Below are 17,153 nucleotides of genomic sequence, written 5' to 3'. Positions count from 1 at the left end.
CACATTGAAGGCCAACCAAATAATAAAGAAGCCCTCAACATTTCTAGAAAGTGTAACTGAACAGGAAACAGAGTAAATAAAATATAAAAGTAAAATAATAAAGTAATTAACAAAATTTGAGGTCTTCTTTATTTATGGACAGATTTTCTGAGACCAGTGAAGGGTGCCTTGTTGCAACTTAAGACTTCTTTCTTTCTTTCTTTCTTTCTTTCTTTCTTTCTTTCTCCACTTTAAACATTAAGTATAGCACCAGTACCTACTCTCTGCGAGCCGTGCACCTCACGCTCTCTCCTGGAGCACTAAATCATAAATATATCCCCTTTCATAAACACTCCTTTTGGACAAATTCCTGCTCCCTGGGGGCTCCTTCACACCCCTTAATGACTAAAGCAGAGCTGCTGTAAATTATATAAGCACAGCGGCCCACAGACACACTGGGACATCAGTCACTGACATGACTGTGCAGGGTTCAGAGGGGGGTTTAGCTCTCTCACTGCCAAACAGAAACGAAAACACTGTTCACCCAGTTGGCAGACTCCTCAAAAGGTTACAGGTATCAGCAGTGCATTTTTTAAATCACTCCCTGTCATTTTTTTTCTCTCTCTTCTGGAGGTTTAGGGATCAGGTGTGCAGTTGTTCATGCCATTCATGGTATGTGTCTAGAGTGAGGATGTATGCATGGATGCAAACACATAGATTATGTTTATTTTTGTGTTTTAACATGTTTTCACTGTGTTTTGTGTGCATGTATCTGTGTGTTAGCACCTTTGTTTGCATGTCTATGCTTAGTTTGTGTGTCCAATGTGATAAGATCAAGGTAAGATCACATTTCACTATTTTCTTTGCTTTCAACAAACTTTTTCTTTTTCCTTTTTTTTTTTTTTTTTTTTTACAAGTGCTCAACTTGTAAGACACAATGAGTGAAAAAGCCAAAGGGGTTGCTTTGGAGCAGAGTGTCAGTCAAGCAGCAAACACACTGGAGACAACTTAACCTCTGACCCCAACACTCTTTGAAATGAGTGGACTACTTGACCGGAGCTGACAACAATCCAAGTGTCTCTGCGGCTTCCAAGCCCCCAAATTGAAAGTGAAGGAAGAAGCACAAAGAGGATGGGCTGGGGAAAAAAAGACAGTTTCAGATAGGAAAAAGAGTTAAAAGGGAGGTTTAGAAAATACTTTGAGCTCAGAATGTCCTGGAGGAATTGTAATCTTAGAGTGTCTGACTGATTCTGATTCAATGCTGATCAAACTGACAAACAAGTCCATGCAAATCATTCTTAAAAGGACCTCTTAGCTGTGCTTTTATGATATTTTTGCTGCATCCAATAGGACTGAATAGGACTGGGCTTTATCTCTGAAATACCACCTTATCTAGCCCCTTGAAGAGTGGGTGGATGACTCACAGCGTGCCTTTCCTAAAGTGGTGAGTGCCTGCCTCTCACACTTTCCATCTGAAGTCCTTTCTCAGTCGCCCTGGTCCCCTTTCTATCTATTGGTGTTTAGTATTTCTGTGATTCTCTGCTCAGTGTCTCTTCTATCCATTTTTGACATGAAACACATGAACCGGACCCTCCTGCTCTCTCTGCTCTCCAGATGCCAGCAGATTCTGGAGGACACTGGTGTCAACATCGATGGGCACCGAATCAACACGACCATTTCCAGCAGCACAGTGAGCTCTCTGTCCAGCACCAGCCCAGCATCCGCCGCCTCCAGCTCCAGCACCAGGGAGACTTACGACAATGCTTACTTTTACATTCTGTTTGTCATGTTATTCTACTCCTTCCTTGCCATGACACTTTTCAAATGCTTCATAGGCAGTGACGAGGAGAAAAAGGACCCCTATGAGGAGTTCATGAGCACTGGGCAGTCATCAACGCAAAAATTCAACACAGGCTGCATGGCGGAGAAGTTTTACTTTGAAGAGGAGAGCAGCCTGTGAGCCACAGGCTTTCTGAGGTGGAGGAGGGAGGGAGGGTATGAACGCATTGGGGGGATGTTTTGACAGTCACCAAGCCAGAAAAACGTCAGTGCGGACTACTCAGGCAAAGACCTGTTAGTGATTTTGCAAAACCTGTAGTAAGTTCATTCCCCAAACCCCCTCCTCCTTCTCCCCCTCTCTTCCCATCTGACAATCAGAAATCTCACGCGAGCAGGCCCGGCCCGGCCGGCAGGAGGAGACAGCTGCCTCTGATGATCTGAGAGAAGGGTGGAAACATGGAGAAGTGTGGGTCAATGGCAGGCCGGAATCTCCTCCTGTGAGGCCCAATCAGGATCAATAACACCGGGGCCTTCGACATGCACACACTGCAGGGAACCAGGGGATACCTTGACAGACTGATGGTGTGGACAACATGGACACTCTCTCTCTCTGTGTGTGTGTGTGTGTCTGCATGTGTGTGTAAATGAGAGAGAGAATTGACCTGACACTGGATTTTCAATAGGATTATACATTATTTTACTGCATTTAAGAAAAAAAAACAAAAAACAATTTACAGTCATTTATATCAGACTTTGATTTGGATAAATTAATAAACTGCTTATTTAAAACTGAGTGTAGTGTGATTTTAACTTGTGTAATTTCAGTCTTTTAAACTATAATTTGAATTTATACTGTAACATCTACCAGCATTTTCTACAGTAGCCAAAGGATAAGCCTGCAAAACGTACATACACACAAACAATGTTTCTGAGTAAAATAGAATGACATCTCCACTCTCAAATTGGCTCTAATTAGAGCCAAAGCTCCATGCAATAGCGACATTCCTTTGCCATTACATTGTAACTGATCTTTGGAGACAGCTACAGGGCCGCGCCAACCTCTCGGTGACCCCGCATGATCTAAGTTTACAAAGCTGTGGCGAAACGTGAACCCGAGACTCACTCTGTAGAATTAACTTCAATTGCGCAGCGGGATCGTGGAGAACACACGCTTCTGATTTGCACCACGCATCGCTAACGCTGTACCTTTTTGCGGAGAAACTTGGAAGGGGGGCACTGGCAGCTGAGCAGGTACAGTACAATTCATGCACCTCTCTGATCATCGCGCAGATGCACAAGCAAGAACAAAGTAAAGAGGAAAAGAAAGTTTTTATGCAATTAAATCTCCAGGGTCAAAGGTGAGCCTGGACTGACAATGCTGGTCTAATTTGAACTATCCGCTCCTGGAGGTTATGCCGGTCCCTAAGGCCACGTGGGCCTGTTTCCTCTTCTTCTCTCATAATTAAATTTTGTCTCATCCTCCTGCCTTGAAGTGCAGGGGTCACCACGTGTAGATTCTACCTAACAACACTGCATTCATGTTTTGTATCAGCTTGTCCTGAAAACACTTAACAGCTAATCCTGATTGAATTTATTTATCTATTTTTTAAACATGAGGTTTGAAGTGGGAGCTGATCATTCAATAATACCCATAACACGGGTTGTGCTGTGTGCACGGCTGTTAACACACTGCTGCTTCCATTGGCAGATTTTCAGTCCAGGTCTTTATCAGGGTCCGATCTGATCTTCAAGGTGCAGCCCTCACAGCTCTGCTGGAGAGGGGCTTGGGCCTGAGCTACAAACTGAGAGAATGGAGAGAGACCATAAATTCACGCTGAAGACACAAGGAAATGATGTAGGTACAGTTCGGTCAATTGATTCTTGTGATAATGTTTCTTTACAGTACTGCAGATTTTATGTACTTACACTGAATAAAGCCCTTAAAATCTCATCTTCATCTTTCTCCTCATGGGTCAAAACCGAGGCTTTTAGGTGAACGATCGCTGTCAAGAAATCTGAGGAGAGGAGTGTGTCCATCAAAATGTATCCACTGTTTACTATGTCACTGAATTTGACAAAGGTGTCACTGATCTGTAGCTACTCTGTGCTGATGGTGGATCTAGAGTCTGGCCTTTGGCTGTAAAGTGTGGATATGCTGCCATCTGTTGGTAAATATTAGTTTCTTTCAGTGTTATTGATGCTTGCAGTGCCATGGCAGTAACATCACCACTGAGGGTTATTACTAACCCCGAGAACAAGCATAAATTTGATAAAATCTGGAACAAACATCCTGCAGTGTGAATAGATGTATTTCAGTAATTGTGAGTTTTTGAAAGAGGTTCACTGTGAAAATCTGAATTACTGACCTGTAGCAGCAGAGGCTGTGGATGCTGTGGCTGTGCTGCCATCTACTGGTGTAGATTCAGTTGTGCTGGTTGTGTCGCTGAATCCATCTGGCAGTGCTGCAGTCAAGAAGAAAAGTTTGTGTAATTTCCTTAAACTGACAAACAAGTGAATGCTTGACAATGTGCCTCTTTGATTTCTTGTGTTCCCCTTCACTTATAATGTCCACATGTGGAGATGTAGTCAGGACAGCAGTCCCTCAGTGTCACACAGATCTCATCACAGAAACACCCCCTGTTACAGCTGTTGTTATACTCAGGGCAGCACAGCGCTGGTGGATCTGAACAAGCTGGAGCATGAGCAGCACAGCTGAACGGAATGAGAACCTCAATATAACACTGTACCAGTTTTACTCACTGGTCAAAAAGTTGAGAACAGTGTTTATTGAAATTTACATTTATTCAAGTTCAGTGAATAGCTTTAAATGTTACCAAGGTCAGCCATAAACTGCCCAAGGTAGAGAAAAACGTTTACGTCACCAGAAACTGAAAAATAATTTAGTTCCCACAGGTGCCTCTCTGTTTTCACAACAAATAGAGTTACACCACCCTCCTATGCATTATCAGGTCAAACCTGTACTGCAGGAAGTAGCACTCTATATTACCATTAGAATGGTGACTGAAAGAGTGACAGTAAGAGTGAAGTAAGACAGATCGGTTGGTTGGCATCCTACAGAAAGTAGGTGACAAGCTTCAGAACAAAAAAAAAATCATAACTACCAACCTCCAAATGTAGGCTCTATGAATGGCGACGTTGTGTTGATATTTGATGGTGTAGGTGTCGTACTGATGTTCCCTCTGTCTGCTCCTGTAGAGGCAATGCTAGGACCCACAGTTGTATTCACTGTTGTTCTTGCTGTGAGGACAAGGAAACAATTAAAAGCTTACAGTGTGTGCAAGTGGTGCTGTAGTCAGGACAGCAGTCCATGCAAAAGTGAGCTTCTGAATGAGCACAGAAACTCATGATAACCAACCTCCAGTTATAGAGACTGTGGATTCTGAAGCTGCGCTGATATCTGCTGGTGTAGATTCAGTTGTGCTGGTTGTGTTGCTGAATCCATCTGGCAGTGCTGCAGTCAAGAAGAAAAGTTTGTGTAATTTCCTTAAACTGACAAACAAGTGAATGCTTGACAATGTGCCTCTTTGATTCCTTGTGTTCCCCTTCACTTATGATGTCCACATGTGGAGATGTAGTCAGGACAGCAGTCCCTCAGTGTCACACAGATCTCATCACAGAAACACCCCCTGTTACAGCTGTTGTTATACTCAGGGCAGCACAGCGCTGGTGGATCTGAACAAGCTGGAGCATGAGCAGCACAGCTGAACGGAATGAGAACCTCAATATAACACTGTACCAGTTTTACTCACTGGTCAAAAAGTTGAGAACAGTGTTTATTGAAATTTACATTTATTCAAGTTCAGTGAATAGCTTTAAATGTTACCAAGGTCAGCCATAAACTGCCCAAGGTAGAGAAAAACGTTTACGTCACCAGAAACTGAAAAATAATTTAGTTCCCACAGGTGCCTCTCTGTTTTCACAACAAATAAAGTTACACCACCCTCCTATGCATTATCAGGTCAAACCTGTACTGCAGGAAGTAGCACTCTATATTACCATTAGAATGGTGACTGAAAGAGTGACAGTAAGAGTGAAGTAAGACAGATCGCTTGGTTAGGAGTTCATCCTACAGAAAGTAGATGATTCAAAAAAGGAAAAAAGAACTAGAAGATGGAAGACCTGCGCAGTCTATTTTAATTTTTTTTTTTTTTTTTTACAAAGATTGGTAATATATTTACAGCAGTAACATGAAGAATAGGTAGAGCTTTTGTAAAGGCAAGTGCAAGTTTTTCAACAAGCTTCAGAACAAAAAAAAAAATCTTAATTACCAACCTCCAAATATAGGCTCTATGAATGGTGAAGTTGTGTTGATATTTGATGGTGATTTTTTTAAAATCTAAGTTAGTAAGAAGCTACAATATTCTGTTTGCCAATATTAGAGAATAATTTCTTAGTTTTTCATATAGCACTAAGTGACCTCAGTTAAATGCAGCATTGTTTAACTCACCATTGTAGGGAAGCAGCAAACACACCAGGAGCAGGGAGTACGATGCAAACCAGACATGACTTACAAAGATTGGTAATATATTTATAGCAGTAACATGAAGAATAGGTGGAGCTTTTGTAAAGGCAAGTGCGAGTTTTTCAACAAGCTTCAGAACAAAAAAAAAAAAATCATAATTACCAACCTCCAAATGTAGGCTCTATGAATGGTGAAGTTGTGTTGATATTTGATGGTGTAGGTGTCGTACTGATGTTCCCTCTGTCTGCTCCTGTAGAGGCAATGCTAGGACCCACAGTTGTATTCACTGTTGTTCTTGCTGTGAGGACAAGGAAACAATTAAAAGCTTACAGTGTGTGCAAGTGGTGCTGTAGTCAGGACAGCAGTCCATGCAAAAGTGAGCTTCTGAATGAGCACAGAAACTCATGATAACCAACCTCCAGTTATAGAGACTGTGGATTCTGAAGCTGCGCTGATATCTGCTGGTGTAGATGTAGTATCGTTGCTTCTTGCGTTGGCTCTGGTAGGAGTAGAGTCTATGGAAGCTGAAGCTGTGCCGACATTTGATGGCGTAGGTGTTATACTGTTGCCTCCTGTGTTGGCTCCGGTAGAAGCAGAGCCTGTAGGTGTTGAAGTTGTGCTGACATTTGTTGGTGTAGATATGGATGCTAAAAAAAAACAAAAAAACAACACTTATGGTGAGCACTTGCCCAGGATTATAGCAGGGACCAGTGCTGTAACTTTTTTTTTTTTTTTTTTAAATCTAAGTTAGTAAGAAGCTACAATATTCTGTTTGCCAATATTAGAGAATAATTTCTCAGTTTTTCATATAGCACTAAGTGACCTCAATAAAATGCAGCATTGTTTAACTCACCATTGTAGGGAAGCAGCAAACACACCAGGAGCAGGGAGTACGATGCAAACCAGTCCATGACTTATATGAATGCCAAGTGTGGCCAGCAGTACAAGACACAACTGATAAAAACGATTCCACAACGTCCACCTTAGAGTTAATTGATTTTTTCTTACTGTGTGATGATCTTTTCCCTCTGTTCCACTGATACCGACAGTAACACCGACAGTCTCTAGACAAACACTGACTGTTGTTGTAGCCACACCTGAGAGTCCAAGGACAACACTAATGTTTATGGTAACAACAACTAATGTACCAGAACCAGAAAGCACAGAGTAAGGATTAAATCTCCTGGATACAAGCATTCAAACTCAAATTAAGACCAAGTGCCAGAAGCATTTCAGTTATCATTTATTTCACATTAAATTTCTTTCCAACAGATAGTGATCCATTTGTAGTAAAACATTCATATTGTGCTTTAAACACATTGTACTGTATTTGCAATGCGGCAGTCATGGTATAAGACTCAGGCACTGGAAAATGAATCCCAATATAAAACAATACAAACTACAAAAATGTCTCCAATCTCCAAGCTCTCCAATCTCATTGTACTTTTAGTATAATGACAATAAAGGGCATTCTATTCTATATCACCATATACCATTAGGTTGATTAGGATATGTAATGTATATAAAGTACCACCAAACAAATAAATTCCAAGGCAAGACCAAAGCAAATAATGAGATTGACTGTGTTTCAGCAAAATGGGTACATTCAGGCGTAAAACACACAGATACAAGCCCACAGTCACATTATCATCACATATGCAAATACTTGTTCTGTACATTATAAGCTGTTAGTAAAGACATTAGCAGTAGCAAAATTAGTAAAATCGTGTTGGATCCAGGTGATCTTAGCACAGGTGTTGACTGACTGGCATTGCATTCTCTGTTTTTCAGAAGCTCTAGTTAATGGGTAATTAATAGGATGTGGTGTACACATACGGTTTAACTGTGGGTCTAGGTTTGAAAATTAACATATAGTTGTCACTATTCTTCCTCAATAGTTATCCCATGCCTGGCTTCCCTGTGGGAGCTCATCATGACACGTGTATGCCCAAAATCCCAATTATCACAATATTCTCAAAGCAGAAAAAAGCTATGATTGTGATTTTAATGAAAATATTTTATACTTTTCTTGCCACATCACAGACTTGTCTCGGCTCTCGATCGGTTTTCACTGACTTTCCTCAAAGGAGTGAAACAGCGCCCCTCTGGGTTGCAATGGTTGATACATGTAATTGAATCTGGGTGGTCAAAAATAATATTGCACCCAATCGTGCGGTGTACACAAGAAAACACAGGTGAAGTTAATTACCCACAAACATGGTAAACTATACTAAGAATCAGTGGGGGCTACTGCGAAACAATATTTCTGGTAAATAAATTTAAGCGAACCGTGAAGGAAGCTAGTCGCGCTCTGGCTTTATGATAATTAAAAGAAATTTAACATTGTTTAACTGCTAAATGAAACAGTTAGTTTGCTTTACATTGTTCCGGTTAGCCGACATTACCCACGAGGATATGAGAAGCTATGGCAACAATGAAACGGACTGACCATTACAGCAACACATGCAGTGGGACATTAACGCTGTGTGACATGGATAATTCATGACCACTTCACCTCCATGACAGAAACATGAAAGAAAGGAAAATGGGCCTCCACGTCGAACAACGTGAGTCAGATAAATTAAGTCTTCTGTCTGTCTCTTTGCTTGCTGGTTTCATTTCTCTCCTGATGGCTAAAAGGCGCTCTGTAGCTTTCTGCCAGTGTTTATATTTCATTTATATTTTCATTCAGTTTGGACTCTGAATCTTTTATGTTGTTGCTGCTGAACGTTGTGGAGGTTATATTAGCATACTGCACACTGCTGATGTGTTTGCACCTGGACAGAGTTCACCATGGTTTTTAAATATTTGGAATTTGTTGGAATTAGTCATTTGTTATTGTTTGTAGAAGTTGTTGTGCATAAGAGCTGCTACAGTTGCTTGTGAGAATTAATTCATCCTTATTTTGTGTTTAAGTGCGTTGTAAAATGAGTAACCAACTTCAATAAGTAATACTCTAGGCTTTGTGGGCTATTTTTTTTTATATCCAAAGCACATAACTCATGTATTGGACACATGCATTGGCACTTTTTAATGTGAACATAAACTGTTGAATCTGTGAATGTGTAGTGGTCAGTGTTTTTAGTAATAAGTTGTGATATGTAGTTCTGCTGGTATCAGAGTATAAGCTTTACAATATATCATAGGAATATAACATTTGGATGCTACAATACAGTGTAAATAATCTATCTCAGATATATGCAGCGTTTCTTTTTGATGTGAATATGAATCTATTGTTTAAATGTCCTCCTAAATTCTACTAATGTCAATATTTTGTGCTATGTTTTTGAGACCGTTCTCTATGAAACAGAATAACCATCTTTTGGTTTTGGACTGTCTAACATTTTAAGACATTTCCACCGTTTTCTGATATTTCAATCAATCAACAGACTAACTGATAATGACAACAATTAATTGATAATGAAAAAAATCCACAGCAGTTGAACAGTACTACAAATTTGAATTTCACTTTTTCTGTAGAGTGACACATTGTTTTATCATGTACTTTAATCGAGGACTTGTTGACTTGGCTTCTGAAATACTGCACTGCTGAAATGAGACCTTAGTTTCACAGTTAATTTAACTGATGTCTGTAGTTCAAATGGGCCAGAACCACCACTTCCAGCTTCCAATTAACTTTTGACTTTGCCCCCTCCTTAGAAGTGTGGGAATACCATTTACAGGCCCTCTTCAGTTGAATAGCACTGCCTTGATCTATTTTTGGCTGATCAGGCTGACCTAACATACATTATGTAGTACAGATAGTGCCCTTTAACAGTTTATTTAGATTTAACAAATGGTTATGATGTCTTTAAGAGTCATGCTGTCTGTTATCACAGTACAGCTGTAGCCACATTCATGCTTTCATTGCCTGGAGTACAGATGCTTTGTTAGGTGAGTTTAATTTGTTTGACTGCTGCAGTGCAGCCATTACAGTTCTGCTGGAGAAAGGCCTGGTATAGAAACTGTGAGAGAGAAAACATTCACTGATTAGTAACAAAGGTTTTTTTGTTTTTGGTGATACTTTAATATTATGCTGCATATTTGAACGCTGTTTGCACTTACATTAAGAAAAGCCTCTGTAATCACCTGCCTATTGTCTCCATTTGGGGATAAAAGGGAAGCTTTTAGGTGAATAGTCACTGTTTGGTAATCTGAAAAAAGTGAGAAAAGTACAAATGAAAATATGTTTTATCACACAGACTTGTAACTACATCACTGAAGCATAGAAGTCCATGTCATTAACTGTACCTGTATATGAGCTGGTGGTGGTCGAGACATCTGTGGTCATGTTGGTAGCTGCAGTTGTGTTTACAGATGTGACGTTAATAGCACTCACAGTTACGTTCAGAGCTATGAGAACAAGGAAAAGGAAACTGTTAAAAGCCTGAGGTGTCAGTGAGCATGCCAAAGGAGATGAATCACTAACTGAGGATCAGTTAGTCAATTAGTCAGTAGTGCTGATGTGCTGGGAGCTGTTGTTGAAGAGATTGTGGGTGAAGAAGCTGAGGTGACATTTGCCAATGTAGATATAGAAGCTACTGCTACCTGTTGTGCTGGGTCCCCTAGTAGTGCAGTGGTAGAATTTGTAGTCATTAAGAAAGATTCACGCTTTAAATCTTAAAACCCACTTCAATGTCAAACCTGATATAAACTAAACTGAGGAACACTGAAATGCCTTACCCCTCTATTTTGGGTGTTTGCAGTCACTTACACTTTGGGCAGGTGGAGCTGTAGTCAGGACAGCAGTCGTTTAAACTCACACAGATCTCGTCACAGTAACACAGTCCCCTCCTACAGCTGTTGTCCTGTCCACGGCAGCACAGTGCTGGTGGATCTGCACAAGCTGTAGCACACACAGCACAGATGAATGTAACTAGAACCTCAACACAGCACTGCACCAGTTTATATGTTAAAATGACATGTTGAATAGATTAAGCTTTTGTAAAGAAAAGAGTTTTTGAATGAGTACAGAACATCATGAGAACCAACCTCCAGTTGTAGGGACTGAAGATGTACTGTTATTTGCTGGTGTGGATGTAGTACTGTTGCTTCCTGTGTTGGCTCCTGTAGACGTAGCGACTGTGTACGCCAAAGATGTGCTGTTATTTGCTGACATGGATGTAGTACTGTTGTTTCTTGTGTTGGCTTCTGTAGAGGCAGCGACTGTTGACGCCAAAGATGTGCTGTTATTTGCTGACATGGATGTAGTACTGTTTCTTCCTGTGTCTATAGGTGCTGATGCTGTCCTGACATTTCTTGTTGTAGATATAATCCCACTATTTGGGCTGCTGGGTGCTGTGTGAGCATCGGTCGTGGATGATGAACTTGTGTTTCCATTCACTAGTGTAGGTGTTACACTAGGCGTTGTTATGCTGGGTGATCCAGTAGCAGAGACTGTGGATGATAAAGCTGTGCTGCCATCAATTGGTGTGGCCGTGGTGCTGGCGTTGGGCATTGTAGTAGCAGAGACTGTGGATGCTGAAGTTGTGTTGTTGGCTGCTGGTGAAAGGAATTATGGGTGAGTACAGGGAGCTCTTAGTTAAGTCAGGAAATTAAGAGATGTTATATGCTATTGTTACATAGATAGATAGATAGATAGATAGATACTTTATTAATCCGCACGGGAAATTCATATAAATAGTGTAAAAACAGAACCTTTTCATGTTTTAAGTGGAGAATACAACAGTGAACTCTACTAGAACAGTAAAAATATTTGTTTTTCTTAATTAATTGGATGCATTGTAAGAAACAATAGGCCCACTTTTGAGAATATATAATGCAAACAGTTTTTTGTATGTCAAGGAACAAAAACATTTAACTTCATATGAGTTTGAAATCAGTTGGGAACACAGCCAGCTAGACATGGTAAAAAAAAAGGTAACAAGGTAAAAAAAAATGGGAGTCAAGATATTATAAAAGGCAGCTGTCAGACACAGGTATGTGACATGTGATAGAATATGTGAAGGTACAAGTGACACACAAATGAATAGCACCAATTTTGAATCATTAGGGCGTAATGGGGTGCTGACATGAAAGGCCTCTGCTTGAAATTTTAATATTTAAGTTCTCAAAAATGGTTGGAGTACAGTTTTGTCTGCACAAATGTCCACAAATGAATTAAAATAGTTTTATTCATATTTCTGTTCACATGGGGTACCAACCTTGTGGAAGTGCAATGTTTGTACGGAGTTTGGTAGTATTTCCTACAGACAGCAGTAATTTGGTACAAATTCATACTGTCTGAGAAGCAAAATCTGCTTACGTCAGTATCTGTATTATAGCAGTGAATCGAATAGGCTGTGCAATGCAGCTGAACTGGATAAACTAGTAACCCTGCATTCAGAAACTTTCACTTTGTTTAACTCAGTTGTGGTAGTTCTGCTGCATTTCTACTGCCTTTGTCAAAGAATTTGGCTAAGTGAAATACATTCCATTAGGAGAGCTAGGTCTGTGTTGTTACTCTATGACACTTCTCCTGAGTGAACTGCACTCATGAAAATGTTGAACTGGACATGTTTTTACTAATTAACAGTGACATCACTTTGTTCATGTTTGTTTCTTGGTGTATGGCATGATCCACTTTGTTTTATAAGTCAGCTACATGCAGTGTAGAAAGAACACGTAATGGTGGTTACATTTTGTCCTGAATATTAAAGATTATTTGAAAGGTGTCTATGCCTTTATTAGATAGTTCACAGTAAAGAAGCAGAGGAATGACACGCAGTAAATGGTCTGGCTCGCTGGGAGTTGAACGAGGGACTGTTTCAGCAGTGGACCTCATAATTTAGCTGCTAGGAGAAACACTGCACAGTACCTGACCCAAAGTTTTCCTCAACTCAGAGTAAACAAACTCTGAGTTTTCACTAAACCAAATTTCAGGAATACAGTCCAGGCCATGGACTTTAAATGATATTACTACAGAGGCATGCTGAGGGGCTTGGATTCTACCCTGTTTACCAGATTTAGTTCAGGTCATCTCAGGTCCATCTGTGTCACAAGATGTACAAGAACCTTTGCATGGAGGAATGTCGAAAATATTGGCACTTTAACAAATGTGTTCAACTGTGTGCAACGTTGATTCATTTCCACATTATATTCATGCCTCACAACTGAGTCTCCTACTAACTCTGCTCTGTTTTGTTAGGCACCAAACCTAGTCTGTCCCTTTACTTGTGACTTCAAACTGATTATGGAGTCAAACATTTTGTGACTTTGCACATTTTCCTACTTTGACTCAGTCACAGGATAATAGGAAGAAATTAAATTAAAACTCTGCTTTGTAAACACTGTGTATACAGAGGCAGAATTCAGCTGAATCTGTGACGTGACACATTAGCATCAGGCAAGTAGATCCACTACCCAGACATAGTTTGAACTCTTACAACCTACACCTCAATAAACAAATGCTTGGTCAAAGCATGGTAATTGCCTTTTTGTCTAGACCATCATAAATATGTGTATAGTTTTTTTAGTTTAATTAAAGATTCAGGTACACACACCAAACCAAGTACACTCCTACACTCCTACATTCCTCCTTAAAATATATGTCAAACAACAACAACAGTTTTGCACAATTTAATGAAATGATATTTTACTCACCACTGTAGAGAGGCAGCAAACTCATCAGGAGCAGGGAGTACAATGGAAACCAATCCATAACTTTGTATTGTTGGTGAGTGGAGTAGCAGTGGCTAACAGTTTTATTTCCTCTGTGCTTCACTAAGAGGTTACACCTACTGACTGTAGACAGTTTAGGAATGCTGTTGTTCCTACACTAGGCACTGCTTAATAGACTGAAGGTGATAGATAATGAATCACATATGCGTATTTTTATTGTAGTGATGGTTAAGACCCAGCCCCCTCTTTTCACACAGCTGCAGGACCAATTTAACATTCTGGTGACACCTGGTGATCAGATAGACTCAGTCGGTAGAATTAACTCCAGTGGGATTATGGAGATAATCTTAAGAGAACAAACACTCTCTACACATAGCGCTGATTAATATGTGGTTCTATAACATTTTATTGAGATTTAACAAATTATTCCGTTTTTTTCTGAGAGCTGTGCAGTCTGTTTCTGTCTAGCCGAAACATAGGTCTTTTCTCAGGTGGGTTTGATGTGTCTGACTCTCAGAGTGCAGCCATTACAATTCTGCTGTAGGGCCTGGGATAGAAACTGTGAGAGAAGACACTCACTTAGTAGTGACAAAGGTGTGTATAATGTGTGTTTTTTTGTGGTACTGTAACATTATGTTGCATATTTGAAAGTTGTTTGCACTTACATTAGATAAAGTCTCTGAAGACACATCTTCATTTCCCTCATCGTGGGATAAAACGGAAGCCCTTAGGTGAATAGTCACTGTCTGGTAATCTAAAGCAAAAGCAAAGTACAAATGTAAATATACTTTATCATGCAAGCTGGTAACTACATCACTGGAGTGTACAGCTTAAACCAGGCATTAACATGTCATAACCTGCCCAGGAACTACAGATGTTAGTTAACTCCAGCACATTTATGTCGAAGTGTGACCTGCAATTTTGATAAATATGTATCCCTAGCAAATAAAATAAGTTTGTTAACAAATAGAAGTCCATGTCACTGACTGTACCTTTATTTGAGCTGGTGTTGGTCTGGGAATCTGTGTTCCCAGCTGTGCTTCCATCTGCTGGTGAAGATGTGACTCTACCAGTACCCAGAGTCGTACTGGTTTCTGTCAGTGTTGCTCCTGTAACGAGAATAAGGAAACTCTTAGAAGCCTAAGGTGTGAGTGAGCATGCCAAGGGAGGTGAGTCATTAACTGATGATCCTTGTTTGGTCATCATTTATAGTTTCAGCATAGACAATCATAATGACTAACCTGTAATGGAAGAGGCTGTGGATTCTGAAGTTGTGAGGCCATCTGCTGGTGAAGATGTAGTACTGCTGCTCTTTTGGCTGGTTGCTGTAGTAGAAGACCCTGTTGAGGCTGTGCTCATGTCCAATAGTGCAGATGTAGTACTGCTGCTTGTTGTACTGGGTGCTGTTGTTGAAGGGACTGTAGATGATGAAGATGTGGTGATATCTGCCTGTGTAGGTGTACTGCTGTTTTTTGTACTGGGTTCTGTAATAAGAGAGACTGGGAATTCTGAGTTTGTGCTAATAACTTTCCCTGTAGAGGTAATGCTGCTGTTTGTTGTGTAGTGCACTGTAGTAGCAGAGATTGTAGATAATGTGCTGACATCTACTGGTGTAGATATACTACTTTTTGTTGTGTCAGGCAGTGTGGATGCTATAGTTGTGCTGATATATAGCACTGAGGTAGTTTTGCTGTTGACTGTGCTGTGTGCCATAGTAATAGAGACTGTGGATACTGATGTTGTACTCATAGATGTTGGTGCCGATGTAGTGTTGCTGCTTTGTTTGCTGGGTGCTGTTGGAACAGAGGTTGATGAAATTGTGCTGATTGTGCTGTTGACTATTGATGAAGATGTGTTGCTGCTTGTTTGGATGGTTACTGTAGTAGCAGAGACTGTGGATGCTAAAGTTGTATTCACACCCAGCACTGAAGGTATCGTAGTTTTGCCTGTTATGTTTGGTGTTGTTGTATTAGAGACTGTTGGTGCTAAGGTTGTTGTGAGTGTAGAGGTAGTGTTTGTTGTGCTGGGATCTGTTGTTACAGAGACTGATAACGTAGTACTGTTTTCTGCTGGTGTAGATGTGTTGCTGCTTGTTTGGATGGTTGCTGTAGTAGCAGGGACTATGGATGCTAAAGTTGTATTCACACCAAGCACTGAAGGTGTCTTAGTGTTGCCTGTTATGTTGGGTGTTGTTGTATTAGAGACTGTTGGTGCTAAGGTTGTTGTGAGTGTAGAGGTTTTGTTTGTTGTGCTGGCATCTGTTGTTACAGAGACTGATAAAGTAGTGCTGTTTTCTGCTGGTGTAGATGTGGTGCTGCTGTTTGGTTGGTTGGTTGCTATAGTAGCAGATGCTGAGGTGCTGCTCATATTCAACAGTGCAAATGTTGTACTGCTGCTTGTTGTGTCGGGTGCTGTTGTTGAAGAGACCGTTGACAAAGTTGTGATGGTACTTGCCATTGTAGATGTAGTAGTACTTCTGAATGTGCTTGGTGGTGCAGTGATGAAAGCTGTGGTCAAGAAAAAAGGTTTGCACCAATAAATCTTAACCTCTATCTCAATCTCAAACCTTATACGCTGTTTGAAAATGTGCACCTTTTTAATTTTTTGCGGTCACCCTCACTTACATGTGCAGGTTGACCTGTAGTCAGCACAGCAGTCATTGAATGTCGTGCAGATCTGATCACAGAAACACCCCGCCCTGTTACAGCTGGAGTTTTGACCAGGGCAGCATAGCACTGGTGGACCTGCACAGCCTAGAGCACACGCAATGCAGCTGTTGAAGTAAAACTACAAGACCAACATCGCACATATTTGCACTGCACTTTGGTCACTTACAAAGTCATATTATATAAGAAACAGCAGTCAAGCAGATGACTAATAACCCGTCTTGCTCTGCAGCAGGTAGGATAGTATAGTTGTATTGTGGATGTTACCTGTTGATCTTGCATTGGGAGCTGCTGTTTGAGCTAGAAAATTAGAAGGGATGGTGTCATGTCATTTCATTTGCATTCAGGAAAAACAACATTTATTGTGAATTTTGCCCAAGAGAGGTAGCTGGTATGGTTACATTGTCATGGATGAAATTGTCTGGTGTAGCAAAAGTGGGCAATAAAGCCCATGAATCTTTCTTGTAAGATGTGACACAGGTAGTTTTCTGACAGCTACATCCACTCCATTACTGTACAACAGTCCGTTAACACTAAACTTGGCCTCCAACTTTGATGGAGGGTTAATAATAAACACTTCAAAAAATAAATAATTATTCAAGGAATGAGCTTGTTGTGTGGACAAC

The 17,153-nt window shown here is 40.5% G+C and overlaps 3 protein-coding genes across 6 annotated transcripts; all 3 read right to left on the bottom strand.

Moving 5' to 3' along the window:
* Window positions 1-2,438: 2,438 nt before the first annotated feature.
* Window positions 2,439-7,327, bottom strand: LOC108883525 (mucin-5AC). 3 transcript variants are annotated; one of them, XM_018676762.2, is made up of 8 exons: window positions 7,095-7,327; window positions 6,658-6,888; window positions 6,408-6,539; window positions 5,135-5,230; window positions 4,885-5,016; window positions 4,125-4,220; window positions 3,685-3,773; window positions 2,439-3,560 (listed from the first exon to the last, which is right to left on the bottom strand). In XM_018676762.2, the coding sequence occupies exons 1-8, from the start codon at window positions 7,150-7,152 to the stop codon at window positions 3,471-3,473; spliced, it is 924 nt and encodes a 307-aa protein (XP_018532278.1). In that variant the 5' UTR covers window positions 7,153-7,327; the 3' UTR covers window positions 2,439-3,470. The 3 variants fall into 3 exon arrangements, with proteins under 3 accessions (XP_018532278.1, XP_050926006.1, XP_050926005.1); XM_051070049.1 differs by lacking the exons at window positions 4,885-5,016; window positions 5,135-5,230; XM_051070048.1 differs by lacking the exons at window positions 5,135-5,230; window positions 6,408-6,539.
* A 140-nt stretch (window positions 7,328-7,467) lies between these two features.
* Window positions 7,468-14,056, bottom strand: LOC108883524 (uncharacterized). 2 transcript variants are annotated; one of them, XM_018676761.2, is made up of 6 exons: window positions 13,844-14,056; window positions 11,234-11,740; window positions 10,956-11,087; window positions 10,493-10,594; window positions 10,307-10,395; window positions 7,468-10,206 (listed from the first exon to the last, which is right to left on the bottom strand). In XM_018676761.2, the coding sequence occupies exons 1-6, from the start codon at window positions 13,899-13,901 to the stop codon at window positions 10,132-10,134; spliced, it is 963 nt and encodes a 320-aa protein (XP_018532277.2). In that variant the 5' UTR covers window positions 13,902-14,056; the 3' UTR covers window positions 7,468-10,131. The 2 variants fall into 2 exon arrangements, with proteins under 2 accessions (XP_018532277.2, XP_050926004.1); XM_051070047.1 differs by having other exon boundaries at window positions 11,234-11,743; window positions 13,844-14,055.
* Window positions 14,057-14,348: 292 nt separating this feature from the next.
* Window positions 14,349-16,493, bottom strand: LOC108883523 (mucin-5AC). Its single transcript, XM_051069757.1, has 4 exons — window positions 15,103-16,493; window positions 14,854-14,970; window positions 14,527-14,615; window positions 14,349-14,420 (listed from the first exon to the last, which is right to left on the bottom strand). Exons 1-4 carry the CDS (start codon window positions 16,316-16,318, stop codon window positions 14,349-14,351), a joined length of 1,494 nt encoding a protein of 497 aa, XP_050925714.1. The 5' UTR covers window positions 16,319-16,493.
* Window positions 16,494-17,153: the final 660 nt, after the last annotated feature.

Source organism: Lates calcarifer, linkage group LG4 (genome assembly GCF_001640805.2).
Source record: "Lates calcarifer isolate ASB-BC8 linkage group LG4, TLL_Latcal_v3, whole genome shotgun sequence".
Lineage (NCBI taxonomy): Eukaryota > Metazoa > Chordata > Actinopteri > Centropomidae > Lates > Lates calcarifer.
Note: the sequence above shows the minus strand (reverse complement) of the source record. Positions and strands in the feature narration are given on the sequence as shown.